Below are 21,439 nucleotides of genomic sequence, written 5' to 3' on the forward strand. Positions count from 1 at the left end.
TCTCAAGGGTCATGTCCACTCGAGAGCCTGCTGTGGGCTTGGCTGAGACCTGTGCTGCTACTGCAATACAGGGTTCTCTCTCTGCCCAGTCCTGCTGCCTTCACACTCCCACAGATGCTGATCCTGAGAGCTTGCCCCAAGAGATGTCTCTAACCAGCAGGGCCTTCCTTGACCTCCCAGACTAGGGGAGGTCCCTGAGCATAAGTCTCCTTTATGAGTTTTACATCCATTTGTGTTATCTGGCTGATGTCTGTCTCCTCCAATGACTGTAAGAGTTACAAGCATACATTTCATCACACAGGCAACATGGCTTAGAAATATTTGTTGAGTGAACAACTTTATTAATCATCTCATCTAAAGCCTTAGGAGGCCATCAACTTGACTTAGGACTGCAGAATGCCTCATTCATTTATTCATTCACTGAATAAATATTTACCAAGAGAAACTGGATCCCTATCTCTCAACACTGAAAGAATTCCAGGTGGTCCAAGGATGTTTACATGTAAGAAAATAAAACCAATAAAGGTCTAGGAAAAAGACAAGTGGGTTTAGAAAATAATTTTGGAACATTGAGGGCCTTTATATGCTTGATGCACAAAATTTGGAAAAAAAAGTTACTCCACATGATCCCATAAAATTCTAACCCTCTATAAGACAAAAATAAACATAGCAAATTAACAAAGAATATTTGTAACACCTAGAAAAGACAGGGGGCTAGTTCTTCTAATTTACCAGGAACATTTAAAAGTCAAAAGGGAAAAGAGTGGACAAAAATGGGCAAATAATATAAAGAATGATGAGAAACATTATTTATATTCTAAGAAATGCAAATTAAAACAATAATGCAATATAAACTTTCGATCAGAATTGACCAACTTAGAATGATTGACAATATCCAGTCTTAGTGAGAATGTGGGTTCACAGGAACTTTATCCACAATGATTGGCAAAAAATTGTCATGAGCTCCTTGGAAATCAATTTGGCAAGATCTAGTGAATGAGAAGCCTTCACCTCTTTCCTGGTTCTAGGAATGTGCTGAGCACGGCCAGGACATGGGTGTCCTATGTGACTGGCTAGGGAGCATGTTTGACTTTCACTAGTTGGTCCTAAATTGGCGGGGGGCGGGGGGCAGAAATGAGGGAAGCTGGCAGTTACTGATCAAGTCCCGGCCGTTTGGGGCCGGTTGCTGCAGGTTTATAGTTGAGTTCTGTTTTTCTATGTGGCCCGACCATGGTCTGTTAGCTCATTCAGTCTCTCAACTTGACCGTCTCCTCCCTCACAGTCACACTTCGGTAGCCTTCCCACGGCTCTCCCTGCATCTATTCTGGCTCTTGGGGCTCTAGTTTACCATTTATTTATTTACTTACATATTTAACAATATGTATGTTTTTATTGATTTCAGAAAGGAAGGGAGAGAGAGAGAGATAGAAACATCAATGGTGAGAGAGAATCATTGATCAGCCGCCTCCTGCATGCCCCACAGTGGGGTCCAGCCCTGCAACCCGGGCATATGCCCCGACTGGGGAATCGAACCGTGACCTCCTGGTTCATAGGTCAACGTTCAGCCACTGAGCCATACCTGGCCGGCTGGGCTGCTTTACTGTTTAAACCATGCTGGCCTCTGTGGTGGCCACGCTTAGGAGAGCTCCTCTACCCACACAGCGCGCCCCCTACGGCTGCCTATGGCACTCCGAGTAAAAGGCAGTCTCCTACATGTCCTGTCTTCTGGCCTCCTGAGAATCCCCCACATGCCCAGCTGGTTCCTGTCTCAGCGGCTTGCTCCCTGACCCTGGATCTCCAGGTGGTGGCTCTTCAGCCTCCAGGGCTCAGATCAAACATCACCTGAATCTACCCAATCCTTGTGTGTTCTTTTCTCTAAAGCACTCCTCACTCTTCGAGGGTATCCTCGTGCTTTACTGTTTCCTTGTTTCTGCCTACCTTCCCCCTTGAGAATATCATCTCCATGAGGGTGGGGACCACACCTGTCCCTTTGTACACAGAGGCCCCAGCCCTGGTGCTGAGATTGGAACCTGCTGAATCGTGCGCGCGTGTGCGTGCACATTTTTAAGTTGAGCTAAAAGGATTTGCTAATGCATTGAATGTGGGGAAAAGGAAGAGAAGAATCAAGAATGACTCGAATGTTTTGGGCTGAGCAAACGGCAGGATGATGTTGCCATGGTGTGAGTTGGAGGAAGACTGTGGGAGCAGCAAGCTGAGTGAGGGGGGACTCTGTTTTGGACACACTGAGCTTGAATTGCCTGTTGGAACTCCCTCCACCTGGAGATGTGGAGAGGCAGGTGGGGGCTGGAGCTCAGGGGCAGGGGCAGCTTATAGATGTGTTGGCTGGGTGAGCCCAAAGGGGAGGGGGACCAAGGCCTGCCCAGGCCTCTGCAGTTAGAAATTGGACAATGAGAGATGCCTAGCAAGGAAACTGAGAAGGAGTAGCCAGTGAGGTGCAGTTAGTTTTCCTCAACTTCCGTTTCTTTGCAGTAACCAGAGGTTACTGGTTAATAGCACTTCCCTCCTGTGGGTGTAAGGATCCTGGGCTATGTATTAAATGGGTTCAGAACAATGCTTGCACGTAGGAAGTGCTCAGTATAGGTTAGCTAAAGATAAGCGCTTTCTCTCCGACCCTCCTGGGGAAATGCTCAACCTTGCCTGCTGGTCTTAAGCTGGGAGGTGAGAGCTTCCGGGGGAGGGTGGAGCCCGTCTTGGCCAGGTTGTCCAGGCGCCTGGCACCTAGGGCTGGCCGAGGCACATCGCCGACCCAGCAGGTTTGTGCCACAGATTTGACTCCCAAAGGGACAGAGCCTGGCTGAGAGAGGGAACGGTTCAGGTTCTTGCACTTGTGCCATTAAACAGAAATGTGACCTCATTGTATACTCCTGGGCCTCAAAGCCCTCTGAGATGCCCAGGGCACAGGGAATAGATGCAGGTTTGCTGTGTTTCATTCTCTGTGAAGTGGGGATAGTGGCAAATATGTAAATCATTGCAGGGACTAATGTCTTCAGGAGCCCCTCCCCGCTAAGCACCCGCCCACCAACTGCACTCTAGTCCCATCAGGCAGAATAAGAATGTCAGTAGAAGACAATAAACAATCCTCCAATGGTGGCATTTCGGGGAGCACAGTTATCGGTGGGTGTTATGTTTAGGGGTGGGTGGAGGTGGCAGGAGGGAAACTTTCCAAGCCTCTGTCTTCTGTCTGCGGCGAGATTAGTGCGGTCTCTATTTCCCATGAAAAAAGTCCTCCCAGGATCTTAAATCCAACTTGAGAAAGAGCTTTATATTAATGAAGTTGGCTCATTTAATTCAACAACAAAGCCCAAGCCTTTAGGAGCACTGCACTATGAGCAAAGGCCCCTGGGATTGCTCACAGTCAGGTACAGGAGGCAGACGAGGAAACCACGTTTTTCAAGGCAGGGATGCCCTAAGGTGCTGGGAGCAAGCACTGAGGACGTTGGCAGCCTGGAAGAAGTGAGCTGGGCCAACCTGGAGGTGAGGGAGGGCTTCCAGGAAGAGGCGGCACCTGAATCCTGAGCGGTGGGTTGGATTATGTGAATAAAAGGTGAATATGGGGGTGGGGGGGGACCCTCCATCATCACTTAATTCCTCTGGTTTTAAATCTTGGAGCTGCCAATCACATCTGGAAGAGGTGGCGTTCAAGCAAACGAATATAAAGGAAAGGACTTTGAAGAGTTAAAAAACAACAATGGGACAATAGAAATACAATGCATTTTCATTACCATTCATTATACTACAGTGTGGGAAGTGGCTTTCTGGCACTCGGATTCTGGGATTGGATGCCTGCTGGATTACCTGGAGGCGGGCAACACAGCAGGGGCCCTGGGAAATGAAGAGTTTGGCTTCCGTGGATTCATCTAGAATTATGCAATCAGAAAACCTAGGAAGAAGCTGTTTGCATTTCAGCATCCATGCAGATTTTGTGTTTTGTGGTTTTTATTTTGGCTCATATTTGTGGGAGTGGGCACCATCATTTTTTCAATGCTTTGACCTTGGAAAGGTTTTTACATTATCTTCGATTTTTAGTCACTTCTCATCCCTTTCCAGACAAGCTGCCAGACACAGCTTCTAGCCCTCCACTTCACTCCCCAATCCCTTTTTCAGGCTGTGACCATTGGGAAGCTTCTGGAATCGGAAAATCATATCATAGCTGTGGAAATGATGGGTGTTGTTACAGTGTGCTTAGACTCAGAGGCTGAGGGCTTTGTATGCATTGCCCACTTAATCCCTGTGACAGCCCTATTCGGGCAATGATACCAGAGAACCTCGAGGCTCAGAGAGATAAAGTGACTTGCTTAAGACCACACTGTAAACCAGTTTTAGAAATGGAATTGAAACCTAGGTCTGCCTCAGTCCACAGCGCTGGTCCTTGACCATTCCTCAGGCTACCTCGTAGAGGATAGAACCAGAGGGGCAAAGATATGATCTCATCTGAGTCTTCACTTTTCAAAATTACATGATCATGATAATGGGACCTCATCTACTTCCAAATCCGTATTGTCAGTCCTTTGGGGCTGCCCCCTCCTCCATGGCTCTCAGAACACTATTTCTTCCCTGTCTCTTTCGGCATTAGGAGTTACCACTCCTACCTAGCACTGCCTGTCTCAGGGTGCTCAACATCCTTGTTTGTTTCTTTGACTTGCAAGTAGTCCTTTCTTTGAAGTCAGTTGAACCATCTGAGTGAACTCTGTTTTCTGCTAGGGCCCTGATATAGATGTATGCTCCTTCCTCCCTCCCTCCCTCCCCCTCTCCCTTCCTTCTTTCCTTCCCTCCTTCTTTCCTTCCTTCCTCTCCCTGTCTTCTTTCTTTCATGAAGGGAGATACCAGAACATGTTTGTGTGCAAATGCACATAACAGGGCAGAAAGGAGGAAATGATGCTGCAGAGAAAAACAGGACCCTTGCTGAAGGGAGGCCTTGAGGCTGCTGGAGGGAGAGCGTCCAAGCAGAAGATGGTTGGCCTTCGGCTGGGACAGGATGCCTCTTCTTTGGCTACAGGAGAGGCAGGAAGCATGGGTACAGGGCAGGAGGGCTGGTAGATTTGGTCTGATGGCTCCTAGTTTCTCGGTGAAGGAGGAGGAGTGCAGGGTACTTTGTAGAGATAGAAGAAGTATGAAATAGCCATCTCTGAGCACAGGAAAATGAACTTTCTAGGAAAGGCTGGTCGGCTTGCCAGGCCTGAGGAATGCCAATTTGAGGTTTGTGGTCATGAATTTAAAGAACAGCCCATCAGCAGAGCTGTGTGCTTTTCTCCAGCATCCTTCAGCTGCTCTGGCTCAGGCTTGGAGAAGCTGAAGGGTTGGGTTTTACTGGGGCTGGGACTTAGCCAGGTTCCTATGGTGGGAAAGGGGCAAGTTTATTGAAGGGGTTGGCTATGGAGTGAGAATCACGATGCGAGTGGAATCTTCATGGGGTGAGGAGGAAGGGAAGGCCATGAGCCCGTGACAGTGGAGAAGGCGGTAATGATGTGGATGGAAGGTTCTGATGAAGCACAGGGCGGAGGAAGCTGGAGCCCACAGCGAGAGGGGATGAGATTGGGAGATTGGGTACAAGAAACCACAAGATGGGGGAGCGTGTGGTGTACCCTGATGGCTTCAGAAGGGCAGGAACTTGAAAGTGGAGGAGGACACAGGGTTTGGAGAGGATAAATGGCAGCAGAGAGAATACACGCGTCATCTCCTGCCCTTCCCTGGACTGGTTTCCCCTGCAGCTCCCAGAGCAGTTCTCTCCCGCCACGTTGCCTGGAAAAGCCCATGACATCATGGGTGTCTTCAGCTTTAGGGTCAAGAAAGCCGTTTTCCTCCTTGGCTCCTTCCTGGGACCTGGCCTAGAGCTCCTTCTGACCACACTGCACAGGTGGTGGTGATGTGTCTTCCAGAACAAGCAGCTAAGCCACTCAGGGGTCAGTATCCCTCCAGAGACCCTGGTTTCTTCGCCTGTGAAATGCAATCCATCATTTGTTTATTGAAACATGTGTTCAACCCTGTTGTGTCCCAGGCCCACTTTATTTCCTTTTTCCCACTCAGCCACCCCTTTTACAGATGAGGAAATATAACCTCTGGGAGGTGAAAACCAGATCCTCTGAGTCCACGTGAGTCCAAGAAGCTCACTATCCAGTTAGGGAAACAGGCAGGGAGAAAACCAAACATATGTGACGCGTGCAGAGTTCTCTGGCACTGTGGAAGCCAGAAAGACTGAATCTGTTGGGGGGCAGTGTGGAGGCGTGTGAACCAGATCCACGGGGTGAGTGGAAGGCAGAGTGGGCAGCGGTGACAGCCTGAGCAAAGGCATGGTGACCTGACACTCCTGTGCGGCCCAACATTATCCAGTAAAGGCAGCGGGACCAACCGTGAGACAGGGTTCCTAATCTTGTCTACAGGCCTGGGGTGCATGGATACCGGAAAGGGGCCCACAAACCCCCTGCGGTTGTATCATAATCGTGAGTCTGTGTGTATTATTTTCTGGAGAGACATGCTTTATTTTCATCAGATTTTTAAACTGGGACACAGGCTCCAAAAAGCATTGAATAACAAAGGAGCTTGGAGAAGTCAGCAGGGCCAGGGAATGAAGGGGCTCGAGACGCTGCATTTCTAACACGCTCCCAGGCGAGGCGGCGATGTTGGACCACATCAGGATTAACAAATACAGAGAAAAACCCCAACTTCCTGCCCATGCCCTACTTTATCTGGCCCTTGCCCAGCAATCCCACGTCATCTCCAACCCCTGCTCCCTCTCATCGCACTGTGGCCACACTGGCCTTCATTCTGTTCCTGGAGTGTGCCAAGTTGCTCCTGCCCCAGGGCCTTTGCACGTGGGGTTCCCATTGCCTAGAATGCCCCTTTCTGAGAGCTCCACACGACTTGCTCCTTTTCTTTATTTAGATCTTAGTTCAATGATCTAAGAGTACTTCTCAGACCACTTCATCTAACGAAGCACCTCTCGGGAACTTGCTGTCACTATTTGCTTTTCCCCCTTCATAGTACTTACCGTGTTGACTTGTTAACCTTCTGTCTCCACTCTCATGTTGGTTACCATGACTAAGGACTTGGTTTCCTTCACTCTGGGCCTATCTATCCCAGAGCCTGGTATGTGGTAGGCACCCTTGTCATGTTTGTGAAGCATGAAACATGAACACGAACATGCTTGCATGGCTACTGTGGTGTTGAGATACATGCAGGGGATTCCACCCTAGGAAAACTTAGAGCCATGATACTGGAGGTATCTGAGGCAGAGGGGAGGAAGAAGGGAAGGAGCCAACTTTCTGTGCCGAAGAAAGTCTTAAGAACCTGGAGCTGAAGTTGAAGCTAAGAATCAACACATAATAGATGAATTCATTTAACTCGAAGAGACTCACTCTGGAAGGTGGGAAGGAAAGGCACTAACATTAGTTCAGTGAAGGAAGGTATATGGAATAGTGCCCGGCGCATAGTAGGTATTATCAAATAAATAAAAAGAAATATGTTAAACTCTTACTTTGTGACCATCACTTTGCATAATCATCTCCATTCATCCTCAAACATATACTCTCCAACTTGCAAATGAGGAGAGGGACTGAGATTGGAAGACTTGTCCAAATTCAGACAGGGATTCAGGGACAGAGCTGAGAATCCCAGTCCCTCAAACAGCTCTGTTGAAAGTTGCAATCACTGCATTGCCTGTCCCCCTTCCCCATAGCACCTGTTACCACCTAATATCCCGCGCATCCTATTTATTTGTTTATTGTCTGTCTTCTCATACCAGAATATAAATCCCTGCTTCTGTTCAATATCCTTTCTCAGAGCCCGGAACACAGAGGCCTGCCGCAGAAGTAGACACTTAATGAATGTTAAAAGGATGAATGAAGGATTCTTTTAAAAATCTTTGCTTTCTGCATCTCGAGGAGGCAGTTCTGTAAATGTGTGGCTGAAGGGAAACCCAAACCCAGTCGAGAAGGCTGGAGTGCATCTGAGATGAACTGGGAAGGAAAGCTGTGGCTTACTGACCGCTTGCAACAAATCAGAAGTAAGACTGTGTCCCCAGCAGAGGCACTGGCTGCATGGAGTCTGGCAGGAGAGCGGCCAGGGAGCTGGGGTTTGTTGTCCAGTCTCCAGCACTGACACCATTGCCATGGTGGCATCGTAGGTGTGGATTCCACAGTCCGGCAGTTGTCCTCCCACATAAAGTGGCCCTGGGGGGAAATGTGTTGACCAGGCCTCCTGTGGCAATTACAAGCTTGATGCACATACATAAATTGGCACTTAATCAGGACATATCTTGTGAATTGAGTTAGAGTGAATCAGTCACTCAAGCCTGGCTGCTCTGGCTACTGAACAAATGAAGGTTCCAAACCAGCCAGGCTGCACTAAGGACCTTCTTACCTGGCCTCCCCCTGTGCCAAGGCTTCTAAAAGTTTGGCCCCCCGACCTGCAGCATTAGTACTGCTTGAGCCCTTGTTAGAACACAAATTCTCAGGCCTTGTCCTCAATTTACTAGTGGGGAACTCTGTGGCCGGGGTCAGCACTCTGTATTAAGGGAGCCCTGTGGAAGAGTTTGATCCACTGCCAAGTTTGAGAACCACTGTCAAGCAGTTTCTCTTTCAGGGCAGTTATTACTCTGCTGCATGAGGGTGGGGTGGGGTTAAGGGAACAGTCAGGATTGCGGGTGGGGGGGGGGGAGGGGGGACTTCATAGATACAGCACATAGAGTCCTGTGACAAATTAAGTGCTGACTGGATTAGCTATTCTTGTGAGAAGGGTCAGGATTTGGGGAGGAACTGGGAAGGAAGATCCTTGTGTTTCAGAAAATGTCCAGAGGAGGGGTTAGTTTGCAAAAGCACATTTTAAAGTTATCATGGTTTTGTTTTACAGACCCAATATTTATATCAAAATTGCAAATGATATTAAAGGAAGGGGTAATATAAGCTGTCAGCCAGTACTGACTATATTTTATGTACTAGTTTAGGTGGAAATAGAATGCTGAGACCCTACTTCCTGGCCAATCCTCATTCTGGAAGAAAAAAAAAAAGATGCAGACAGAGGGAACCTATTAAACTGGCCCGAAAGATAGGAGAAACAAACTTAGGAAATGGGTTGCACAACTTTATGGAGCTCCTACAGTGTGCCAGGCACTGTATTTGGCTCTCAGAGAGGATACGAAGATAACTTAGCCAACGCTTGGGCAGCCAAGGAGCTTACAAGAGAAAATTCAGAGGACAGAGATTTCCTCTGGTTGGCAGATGTTGGATGTGTGGGACCTTTGACCAGCATCTTGGTTTTTTAGTTTAGCCAGCTAAATAGAGCACATTCGAAGTGGTAGGAGCTCTGGAGGGGTGAGGGTGGGGATGGGATGGGGTTTGAATGCTGGAGGCACAGAAAGGTACCAGTCCAGTATCAGTACTGTGCCCGTGCCCACTGCTTAGGAGATAGGTATTGTTATCACCCCAGCTTTACTGATGCGGAAACTCAGACACGGGGAGGTGAGCTAACTTTGCCCAAAGTCACACAGCTAGGCTGCACTAGAGACTGAATTTGAAACCAGGCATTGGATCTAGCTCCCAGGGGCAGGACAAATCAATGTGCCGCCCCAAGCGTCTGGGCTGTGGGCTGGTTGGGGTGGCAGAGGGATGGGACACCCATTCTGGTGGGTGAAAAGGGTCCAGAAGAAAGCCCTTCCTTCTTTCTCCATGCCTGAGCATTTATTTCCTTTGGCACGGAGACAATCGGGAGTCCAGTTCTTGACGAACCTGCTACAGGACAAGCACTTTAGGCCCCTTCCCACTAGATGGCGGCCCCTAAAACCCACATAGAAATTCTGGAACCTCCACTGTCCCTATCTTTTAGGTTTTGGCCGTGGCTGAGGAATGGCAGGATGCAAAACCTCCTCGGTTTCAAGGGACACCCGGCTTCTGCCCCGCCCCATCCGGGGGTCGCGGGAAGCCCCTGGACTGGACGCCGGCGTGGGGGACAGGGATGGGCGGGGAGACGAGGCTCCCAGGCTCTGGGCGCCCGGGGGAGGAGTCAGCGCGGAGCCACTCCCGGGACACAGAGGAGATCGCTCCCGCTTCGCCTGCATCCGCAGCGGAGGGACCACCCGGCTTCAGGCGTAGCGCGCGCGCCCCGGGGTTCCGGAGGCGCCTGCGAGAGGCAGGTGCGCGGCGCGGACTACAAGTCCCAGCATGCCCCGCTGCCCTGACCCGGCCCCTGCTGCCACTTAAAGGCTCTGGGAGCCGCAGCCGTCGGGTCGCCGCGGCTTTCGCTTTGCCGCCGCTTCAGGGCGGGCGGGAGCAGCCGGCTCCGTCGCCGGCTCTACTCACGTCCCTTCTTCGGCAGCACCAACGGGCGCTCCTTGTGCAACCCTCCCGGCTCGGGGATTCCCTTCCGAGCCCGCGCCCCCGGGTTCCCCGCCTCAGCCACCCCGCGGCCCCGATGCCGAGGTATGGATAGAGCGGCACGGCGAGCGGCGGCAATGGGGGAGAAGAAGGAGGGCTGCGGCGCGGGGGACGCGGCGGCCGCCGAGGGGGGCGCCGGAGCCGCGGCCAGCCGGGCGCTGCAGCAGTGCGGGCAGCTCCAGAAGCTCATCGATATCTCCATCGGCAGCCTGCGCGGGCTGCGCACCAAGTGCGCGGTGTCCAACGACCTCACCCAGCAGGAGATCCGGACCCTGGAGGTAACGCGGCCGCGGCGCGGGAGGGTTCGGGGACCCGGGCTGGGCCCGAGAAGGCGGGGGTCAGCGGCCCGGGGAGCGGCCCCCAATACCCCTCCTCCGTGCTCCTGTTCACTCCTTTCCTAGTTGCATCCTTGAGCCCGGGTTGCCTGGTTTGAGGCTTCCTCTCCTTCCTCCATTCGGTGATGCGGCAGGTTGAGGACCCCAGACCAGCCCCTCACCTTGGGCGGGCATTGGGGGGAGGGCGGAGTGGGAACTGGGGTGGAGGCTCGGGGAACCGGTGGGTGGGGTGGGCTGCGCGGACATCCCCTGCCTCCTCACCTCCGCCCCCCACCCCATTTCCAGCTTGGGGGCCGCAGGACTCATTCTCCCACTGAGTCACACGCTGGACTTTTCCCTATGTGACTGAACCCGGCAGCCGTGGGCTGGGGTGACGGGGGCCCTGGGGGGGGGGAGGGGGAGGTCCCCCTGAAGTGTGAGCAGAGCCCCGTGGTTCTCTGCTTTTGCCTCGCGCCCCGGGCTCTGTCTCGTCTCTTCCTTTCCTCTCCAGGTTCTTGTGTGCCGCCTTTCAAAAAAGTGTTTGCTGAAACTGCATTTTTTTCTCTTCAGGCATTTGGTACTTTCCACAGCGTTTCACTGCTCAAAGTGTAATTACCCACCGACTCCCCCCAAACACTGGATTTTGGTTTAGGAAGGATTATGCTGGGGAACAAGCCCTTGGTGAGAAGATGACACTCTTTAAGGGCCTCTGGTGGAGACAGCCTCCAGTGTAAAGAAGAAATAAGATATGCCTGCCCTCCTCTCAAATTATAGCTGGGAAGTGCAGTATTAAAAGGATTTGGAAGAAGGGTTGTTGGGTTCTCAGAAGGGGGAGTCACCCCCCCAACCCCATACACAATAGAGGGAAACGGGTGTATTCCCATCTTGCTTTTGTCCAGAGGCTGGGAAGGCTGTGGAATCCAGAGACCAGTGAATAGCTAACTCCGACTTGAAGAAGGAGCTCCACCTTGCATTGCCACATCTGGTCTTCTGCAGATCTGGGGATGTTTTGTTTTATTAGAATCTTAATTTCTCATCCGCCCCCCTCCCCTCCCCTTATTGCTCATTGCCTCTGCCAGCTGTCATAGGGCCAGCGGTGATTTGTTGTAATTATTACAAGACCCAGTCCTCTGTGCACACCATAAACCGGAATCCCTGTTTGATCCAAAAATGCTCGGCGGTGACTTCTCTCCTTCAGCTTTATTTTCTTAAAAGCTATAAAACCAGGGATGTCGGAAGCATGCACTCAGTGCTGGCTATTAGAATTTTTGTTACAGTTGCTATTGCAGTACTGACCAGGGTTTTGTTTAAAAAACCAACCAACGAACAACACTCCGCACAACTGTGCCTTCTGCGGGCTGGCTGCTGTTTTCCGAGTGGCGAGGGCTGCTGGTTTCTTGAACACAGCTGAGTGTGTTTTTGCCCAGGAAAGTTCAGTTTTTAAACTGACACAATAGGGGGCCTATGTGGCTTAGTTCCGGGAGGGGAGGGGTCCTTGTCCAGCAGCCTGTGTTGTTGGGATGAGAGAATGTTCTCTGCGCTGGCCTCTCTCGGATTGTCCTCATGTCGCTCTGAAGTGCTCCTGGTTCACAGAGTGGACACAGGAGAGCCATTCGCTGTTTGTTCTCTGGAAATGGCACTCTGCCTTCATGGTACCCTGACTTCCAGTGTCACTCATTTTAACCAAGGTGTGGCATGGGGACACCCCAGAGCATCCAGCTATTTGGGCCTCTGAGCTGGTTTATTCACTGGCCTTCCTCCTGAGTGTTTTTTGGATGATCCAGTCAGGTGGCCAGAAACCCATCCTAAGGCCCGAAAGGGATTTGCAGGGTGAACTGGAACCAATACCCAGCTCTCCATTGTCTTGTGGATTCAGGTCCATGCTTCTCCATGGAAAGGCGCGACTTCGGTTGTTTTGGGGGGTGGGGATTTAGACCCCAGAAGCTAGTTTGGTGGAATCACTTCACCCAAAGGCCTCATCCTCACCTAAACAGGGAGGCCAGAGTGCATCTCTGTGCGCTTCTGTGGTTTAGTGAAGGGGCCTCAGTGGGGTTGAGTCAGCGTTTGTTATACAAACCCCTGTTTAAGAACATCCCTGTTTAATAAACAAAAGACCAAACTCAGATACAGACAACAGAATGGTGGTTGCCAGAGAGGAAAGGGGTGGGGGGGCAGGCCAAAGAGGGTAATAAAAGGGGGTCAAATACAAGGTGACACTCGGGTAGTGAGCACATAATATACAGATTATAAAGTTGTACACCTGAAATTTATGTTTTTAACCAATAAATATTACCCCAACACATTTAATTAAAAAAAAAAGACTAGAAAAAAACAAAATAAAAAGAAAGATTATTTATTTTGCTTAAAGATGGTTCTAAAGTCCAGATTTACTAAACTGATGAAATAGAGGGGAAGTTTATTAATCTAAGAATCCTGATAGGGGCAGTGTGGCCAGTGGAAGAGCCCGTGGCTTTAATTGCCAGCTGAGTTCTGTTTGTGTGACCTTGGGCAAGTCCCAAGACTTCTGACTCTCAAGCTTCCTTATCTGAAAAATGGGCATGAGACTGCTGGAAACCGCAGTGTTGTTGTGAGTCTGTAAGTTCTCACTCTTTCTACGGAGAGATTCTGTTTATAGACTTTTCCCGGTGTGGGTCCAGTGGCATTCAAACCACAGGTCCCCTTTAAGGGAAGCTACTTCTATAGCTGGCTCTAACTTCCCAGCGGCGGGTGACACAGGCTAGGAAACCATCCCCGCAGCCTGTGGTGAGCCCCATGGGACCGTGGTGATGTCCACCCTGGTTTTCTTTCCTGCTCTGCAGTCTCCCTTCATACCAGAGACAGTGCTTGCAACATTGGATTCCTGGCTTTTGAAAAAGGGCTTGACTGGAGGTTGGCTTTCGCAACCGCACCAGACTTCTCCCAGAATCCTAGGAACTCCAGCCTGTTCTGGCCCTCATTAAATGAGCGCTCAGTGGGAGAAACAGCGCGTGCAATGCCCTTGGGGGTCCCTGATGCCGGCCGGCTGGGCCTAGCTGCTGCTGCCTGAGGCTGCAGACTGTGCTGGTGTGCGGGGGTCAGCGTGTCCAGCTGCCTGTGATGACTTTCTCTGTGTAGTGTCCAGTTTGGGTCCGAAAGAGTGGAAGGAATCAAGGTTTAATGTTTGCCTCCTATCTGCCAGCCAGTGTGCTGGACCCTTCTCCGTCTGATGAGATTTCCTGCAATTCCACCAATGCTTGTCACACACAGTTTTTCTCTGTGGGGAGGGGAGGGAGAGGAAATCTGAACCCAGAGTCTGAATCTGTAAACAGCGATTGTGAGGCCGCTTCATCCCAGTGGAGCCTGTGTCCCATCTCCATCAGACCCTCTTCGGGGTCTGAAGGATCCGCTGAGGCAGGATAGAGTGTTTTCATTCCTCAGGTGTGCTCATATACACTGAGTGGCCAGATTATTATGATCTCTGAATGCATAATAATCCGGCCACTCAGTGTGTATGTGTGTGTGTATTAGAGGCCTGGTGCATGAATTCATGCATGGGTGGGGTCTGGCCAGCCTGGCCAGAGGGAGGGGACATGGGCGGTTGGCTGGCCTGCCTGCTGGTTGAACTCTTGGTTGAGGGGACAATTTGCATATTAGCCTTTTATTATATAGGTTATACACAGGGACTGCTAGCTGGCCTGGCAGCTAGGCCTGGAGCCCTGCACCAGTTCATTCCCTCATTTATTCATCCTGTTTGGGCTGAGTCTGTGTTGGGCACTGGAGAGATAGTGGCCCCACAGAGATTCATGTTTTGTGGACACTGCAACTTTGCGCTTTCCTGCCAGCCTACTAGTACTTCCCAGAGATAGGCCTTGCACACTGAGTCTCCCCACCTGTGCTTTTCTGGAGAAAAATTCCCCCTAAATAAGCTGGCCTGGAGAAAGGGTCCCCAAAGGGCCTTTCCCATTGACTTTGCTGGGGAGGGGACACTGGGGAACTGGCCACTTCCCTGGGGGCCCTGCTGCTACTAGAAAGATCAGGGAGGCTTGACCTTCACTCACCTCTGCTGTGGCTGAGGTCAGACCCCTGCTGTGTGGAGGGCCCGAGCTCTTCCTGTGGCCCCTCCCCCTGTTCCCCAATCATCTGGGAAGGGAAAGGGATGCCAACTGTCCCCACAGATCAGGTTGTTGGGGCAGTCATAGTGATGTATTCAATCCACAAACCTTCAGTTATTACTGATTTGCCTGCTGAGCTCCTAGCGACAGCTACCCTGGCAAGGATTCCGAGGTAGGTAGGATGCTCTCTAGGTCTTTGGGGGACACTTTCAGTCTAATGGGGGAGCCAGCAGGCAAACAGTAGCAACTCCAGTGCCCTGGCTTGCCAAGAGTGTTTACGAATTGGGAATGTGACTGAACGGTTGGCCAGACTGACCTCCTGGTGTGTTTTTCAGAGCGAGTGGAAGGGATGGGGAGAGACAGAGAGAAACATTGATGTGAGAGAGACACATCGATTGGCTGCCTCCCACATGTGCCCTGACCAGGGCCAGGGATCGAGCTTGCAAATGAGGCTACGTGCCCTTGACTGGAATCAAACCCAGGACCCGTAATTCTGCAGGCCGATGCTCTATCCACTAAGCCAAACTGACCAGGGCATGACCTCCTGGTTTTAATGAGAAATATTTCCAGTCTTGATGGTGACTTGTCCCAAGTCACAGTTCCCTGGCAGAACTGAGAGCGAAACCTGGTTTCCCTTTCCCCACCCAGCCACTGCTTGGAGTATGGCCTTTCTCTGCTTCCGCTCCATCACCATAGTTTTAACTGCCTGCTGGAGGTTTTAACTCCTGCAATCCCTGAAGAGGTGCAGAGCTGGGCGCTGTCCCCGTTGGTGTCAGCTTTCGCCTTGGCAACTTTTCCTTGATGAAACTTGCCACCAGCATACCTTGGAGGTTGCCTGGCAAGGAACCTGCAGTTTCCCCCAGCCTGGGGAGACCTGGGTGATGCTGGAGGGAGGCCAGGAACCCAGGGACAGTGATAGGAATGCCTCCTTCTCCTCTGGGTTGGCTCCAAGTCCAGGAAAGCTGTATTGCATACCACAAGTTGCTGGCCCTGCCTGCTGGCTGTGGTCTATAGAAGGACTGCAGAGGCCCTCGTCCTTGGTGGCAGTGTCTGCAGTGGTGGGGGAAGTAACCAAGTCTGTGGCCAAGGTCCCTAAGCTGTGCTTTTTAATAACACAACCTTTCAGAATAGGCTGGTTAGAATCTTTTCCGCCATTCAGTTAGAGGGAAAGCTGCACAGGTGCCTTTGGGGTTACGGGATTAACTTGTGCGTAGTGAGAACAGAGAAGGGACAAGAGACATTCTTGGTCCCCTGTTCTGTGTTGAGCACTCCGCTAGGCTCTTGGCATGTGTTGCCCCATTCAACGCTCACGAGGACCCTGTGAGGTTTTAGCCCCATTTTGCAGATAAGGACACTTTGGCTCAGAGGGATTAGGAGACTGAGTGGTAGGTGGTTGAATGTGGGCTGACTGGTCTTCAGACTTGATGTTCTGAACTTCCCAGTTACCTCTAGAAACGATGCTGGGGGATTCTGGTCAGGGTCATGGCTGCTGAGCCTGAGGAAGTGGCCAATAAGAAGGGCCAGCCCAGGGGCTCTTGGCTTAATTCCAGATGGTTGGGCCTACCGGTGGCCACCCCAGACTGTGCAGCCTCTGAGCTCAGGCTCAGCGCTGCTTCCCTAAAGTGCAGTCCCACACGCTCTCAAAGACAGGTTCGTGTGAGCACAGTGATGCCACCGCCTGGTGCTGGGCTCATTCTGAGAAATGAGAAGCTGCTTAAAGATTAAGTTACTCATAATTTTTTTAATGGATACCTGCCTCATTCTTTTTGAATAATGCCTCTGATTAGCAGCATATTCTATACCTTTCTGCTTTTATTAAAATATTATAAAATACACATAATAATATATGTTCACCATAAAAAAGAAAACACAGATGAATAAAAGACAATCACCCATCCTGCCACCTCTCTGAGTTAGTCTTTTTTTCGTGATAGTTAATATTTAATGTGTTCCTGAGAATAAGCTATATGACCTTAAACTCGGTTTGCAAAATATGTAGATCACTGCACACTGCTACTCAGATTTTTCTTTTTTAATGGCAGGATATGTTTGTTGACTGATTGACATAATGCAGTAGTATGAAGCTCTTCGATCATTGTACGTGTGGGAATTTAGTCCCGGGGTTCTCATTCTCAGTCCATTGTTTTTAAAAGCCAGAATAAAAGCTTGTTTCTCTCTCATGTCACAGTCCAGTTGAGTCGGGCAGCTGTCCTGGTAGCTGTTCTCCAAGCAGAGACTCAGAGACAGGGATTCCTGTGTGTGGCTCTGCCCTCTGGGGTCCTTCATTTCCAACTGGTATAACCCTCATCCATAGTAAAGATTGTAAATTTGCTCCCAAAGAGGTCTGACCGTTGTCTTGGCTTATGGGAGGTAATCTTCACATCTTTGGAATGTCATGCCTGATAGGAATGTCTTTGTTTTTCAGAGTTAATTCTTTTGTATGTATTTCTACATACATGCGAAACAACATACATAAATAACGTTGTGCATGTATTCTAGCGTTTTTACCCTCTGCATTTGCATACAAATGTATGTGCTTACCATGTGCATCACCTTATACATCAGTGCACATGGATATGCAGCATCACTGTTAGTGGCTGCCTTGTGTGGTCATACCACAGACTCATCGAACCAGTTCCCCATTGCCGGGCATTCAGGGAGTGCATGAGTGCATTCCTAGAAGTGGAATTTGCTGGGTCGAAGTGTGTGAACACATTGAACGTCAGTCCTTTCCTTTAACATCTTAGGGGCTGCTATGTTCCCACCGCCCCATTGGGAATGCCAGAATTTATAAAATGACAGCCTCTATGTATTAACCCAGTGGTTCTCAATCTTTCTAATGCCGCGACCCTTTAATGCAGTTCCTCATGTTGTGGTGACCCCCAACCATAAAATCATTTTTGTTGCTACTTCATAACTGTAATTTTGCTATTGTTATGAACCATAATGTAAATATCTGTGTTTTCCGATGGTCTTGGGCGACCCTGCTAGCGGTTCTCAACCTGTGGGTTGCGACCCACGGGTTGAGAACCGCTGCTGTAGTAACCCTTTTGCTACTGCATCTGTGTCCACCCTGAGGTCAAGGAGTGTTATCAAGAGACAGAACCTGGCCCCCAGGGTTGAGGTTCTGGGTTATTTGTCAAGGATTGTGGGTTCTAGTTTTGTGGTTGCCTGCAGCAATGGGGGGCCTCTGGGTGGATTAGGAGAGGGTCCTTTTCTTGCTCCAAGATGGCGGGTGAAGGGATGGGGGTAGATGTCAGGTCTCTCTGTGTCCAGGGACTGGACTCCTCTGGGCTGTGCACAGCCCCTGGGTTTCATCACCAACCATAAATGTTGATCAGAGAGCTATTTGGGGTGCCTAGGCTTTGGGGCTGATTTAGTCGAGTCCTAGATTGCAGAGAGGGCTACAAAGGATCTTCGTATTTCCATCTGGGCCAGCCCTCTCTGTAGGTGAGGAAACTAAAGGCCCAAAGGGATGTGACTTACCAGGAATTCATATTAGGGAATACCCTTAACAAAGAGAGGAGAAGACACAGGTGGTTCATAAAGGAGCACTTAGCTGGGAGTCAGACCTGAGGGTTCATGTCTTGACTGATGGCTATTGTACCCTCCTACGTTGGGGCTTGGTCCTTGGCCTCAAGGAGCTTCCTGCAAGGGGAAGCAAATGGGTTTGCTTTCCCGGCCCTATTGCAATGTCTTAGGGGCCCTGTGGACTGGAGAGATTCTTGGGGAGCCGTGTGGTGTGTCTTGTGGGTGGGATCTTTTTTGAAAGCCAGTCTGCCCAGTGGCCTGGCTCAGCCTGAATGGACTCTGAGTCCTTGAATCAAACCTGACTGTGGACTTTCAAGGGCTTCTCATCCTTCCACTGAAAGATCCCCTGGGACTTGGGTGGGTGAACCCTTGTTCCTCTAGGGCCCAGTGTTTGTCTTAAATTTGTGCAGGTTTTGCATTCTTCACTATGATACATTGGTGTTGGTTTTAATGTCAAGATAATGTTATAAATACTATTGCTTCTAGAAGATTTAACCTCTTAATCCAGTGGCTCTCTCCCCTATTCCAGACCCCAGGTGGAGATGCAGGGGTGTACTCTGGGATCAAAAATACTTGGTCATTTATTCCCAGGCATGACTGTTTCTTATCTGCATTTAAAAAAGCTGCTACTTTAAATTGAAACTTACAAATGCAAGTCAGGCAGGACTGTCTGGGTTCAAGTCACAAGTCATTCCTTCCTTAGCTGTGTGACCCTGGGAAAGTCACTCAACCTCTCTGTACCTCAGTATCTTCAACTGTAAGATGGGGATAACAATAGAACCTTTATTGTATTTATATATACCTGTATTTGTTGTCCTGGCCTCCGTGTGTTTTAACTGGGTGGATTGCCTTTCAGTGCCATGGATCAGAAGTCATCCTGTTGGCTTGCTGATTTTCTCCCCTCCCCTCTTTCATTTTTCCACCTTCAGAATAATGGCAAGAATGAAATAAGACTTGTGATTAAAATTAAAAAAGAAAAGAAAAGGGAAATAAAGCATAATGCAGTATATGGAATAGCCCAGCTATTAGGAAAAATAACTTTTCATACAGCATACATTATAGGCTTGAGCAGTCTGCAACATTGACCAGGGGAGTTTTGCTTTATGCAAAGCTGATGAGATAAGCTGCTTACAGAGTTGGTGGGGCTTTCTTCGGCAAGGCACCCGGAGGTTTTGAGTCCCAGGTTAGCCAGTTAATTTGGGTTTGGTTTTGATAATGGATTAGCAGGACCAACTTCACTCATGGTGCACACAGTTCTTGCTGTTCAGAAAAAAAAAAAAAGTTATAGGTCTTATTTAAAAAGCAACCTGAATATTCTCATGCAGCTGGTGCTATCTTGAGGATCGCGCCGTCCCCCAGACTGGGACCCTTGAAAGGGCTTAGTGCATCCTTTCCCATACTCTCTTCGGCAAAATGCTCTTGTGAAAGAGGACTTCAAGGAGTTGAGAATGTGTTGCATCAGCCACCTCCTTCTGGGAGAATCCTGAAGATGATGATGTTTTAAAGGCTCTGAGAAGTCCTGCATCAGGCATTCCTAAACCTATTTTTTCCACCTAAACATAGTTAGAAAAACATTGTCGTAAGCCATGAAGAGGAAGAGTTGAGAAATTGTAGGCTTAGTTTCAGCTACTGTTGTTTTTATGTTACTGAGGTCCCATTTGAGTTCCAGTTTAAATTGGGTGGGTTGAGAAAAGGCTGGTGACCCCGTACACTTACCCAGCAGTTCAAGGTTGCCTTTCCTGGAGGGAAGTGCTTTACAAAGGGAGGCAGAGTGTGCTCTGGTTACTATACTAGCTCTTAAAGTCACATTTCACTAAATCCTTCCAACAAGGTGTCCAGGGAGGTCTCTGTGCCTGTAGTCCTTGTGTCTTGCCCCTCCCGGCTTTGTATGCCAGTTAGCCTGGTGCCAAGGGCAGACGCACTCAGGGTCGGCCAGGAACCTCATGACCCAGATGGTGGGCAGAAAATCTAAGAGAAATGCAGATGTCTGTGGGTGTGTTTGAGCCTGGGGCTGCCCAGGGCAGGGGAAGGGCTGGGCTACAGACAAGGAATGCTTTTTAAAACAAAAAAGGAAATGCTGGCCCAGAATGGAAAGGAAAGGAAGCAGCTTCCTGTTTCTGGTGCTGGCTTTTTGAAAGGAGGAGCTCTCTCTAGCCCCTTGGTCGGTGGAGGGAGGCCTGGGCTGGCTGGGGCCACTCCAGATGCCCTAGATGTGTGCTCCAACCACTGGCGGAGATCTCAGAAATAGAATGCCGGTTCTGCCCCTTTTCATTTTCTCCTGATAACTGATCAAATGGACCTGTGGTTTCCGAAGTGAACATTTCCTCATGTTACAAAATGGAAGTGTCATAATAACTCACTTTTACTTTTATTGCGAGCTTACTCCATGCCTGGCCCTCTTGTTTGGAGTTAGTGTGGCATTTACTCCTCACCACAACCTTGTGAGGAAGTTTCTATTGTTATCCCCATTTTATAGTTGAAGATACTGAGGTACAGAGAGGTTAAGTGACTTGCCCAGGATCACACAGCTAAGGAGAGACTAACTTGTGACTTGAACCCAGACTTGCCTGACTTGCATTTGCAAACTCTTCTCCCAGCTGGAAAAATCTGTTAGCATAGAATAATTTTTTTTTAAGACTGATGGCCTTTGGCTCCAGACCCATAGCCTGGGCCAGGCCCTGCTGATTCTTAGATGAAATGCCTAGGTCTGAGTTTACATTAAAAAAAAATATATATATATATTTTTATTGATTTCAAAAAAGAAGAGAGAGGGATAGAAGACATCAATGATGAGAGAGAATAATTGATTGGCTGCCTCCTGCATGCCCCCTACTGGGGATCGAGCCTACAACCTGGGCATGTGCCCTTGACCGGAATCGAACCCGGGACCCTTCAGTCCGCAAGCTGATGCTCTATCCACTGAGCCAAACCAGCTAGGGCTTATTTTGCTTTTTACTGTACCCTCACAAGTGTTTCTCGAGGGCCATGTCACTTTCTGCTAGTGCATCCAATCTCTGAGTTTGGCTTCCCAAACACAGTCATGATGTCATCCCAAGAACGGATTGTCTCTGGGTGGAAAGGGTCACATTCACATCCTGACTCTATTCCTCGCTAGCTC

At 49.7% G+C, this 21,439-nt stretch overlaps 1 protein-coding gene across 1 annotated transcript in view; it reads left to right on the top strand.

Annotated features, from left to right (window-relative positions):
* The first annotated feature begins 10,239 nt into the window (after positions 1 to 10,239).
* KSR1 (kinase suppressor of ras 1) overlaps positions 10,240 to 21,439 on the top strand; it is a 144,767-nt gene continuing 133,567 nt past the window's right edge. Inside the window, exon 1 of the mRNA XM_080680529.1 lies at positions 10,240 to 10,663. Within this exon, the coding sequence (XP_080536655.1) occupies positions 10,433 to 10,663 (231 nt within the window). The 5' untranslated portion in view covers positions 10,240 to 10,432. The remainder of the gene's footprint in view (positions 10,664 to 21,439) is intronic.

This window comes from Plecotus auritus (assembly GCF_963455305.1).
Source record: "Plecotus auritus genome assembly, chromosome: 7".
Lineage (NCBI taxonomy): Eukaryota > Metazoa > Chordata > Mammalia > Chiroptera > Vespertilionidae > Plecotus > Plecotus auritus.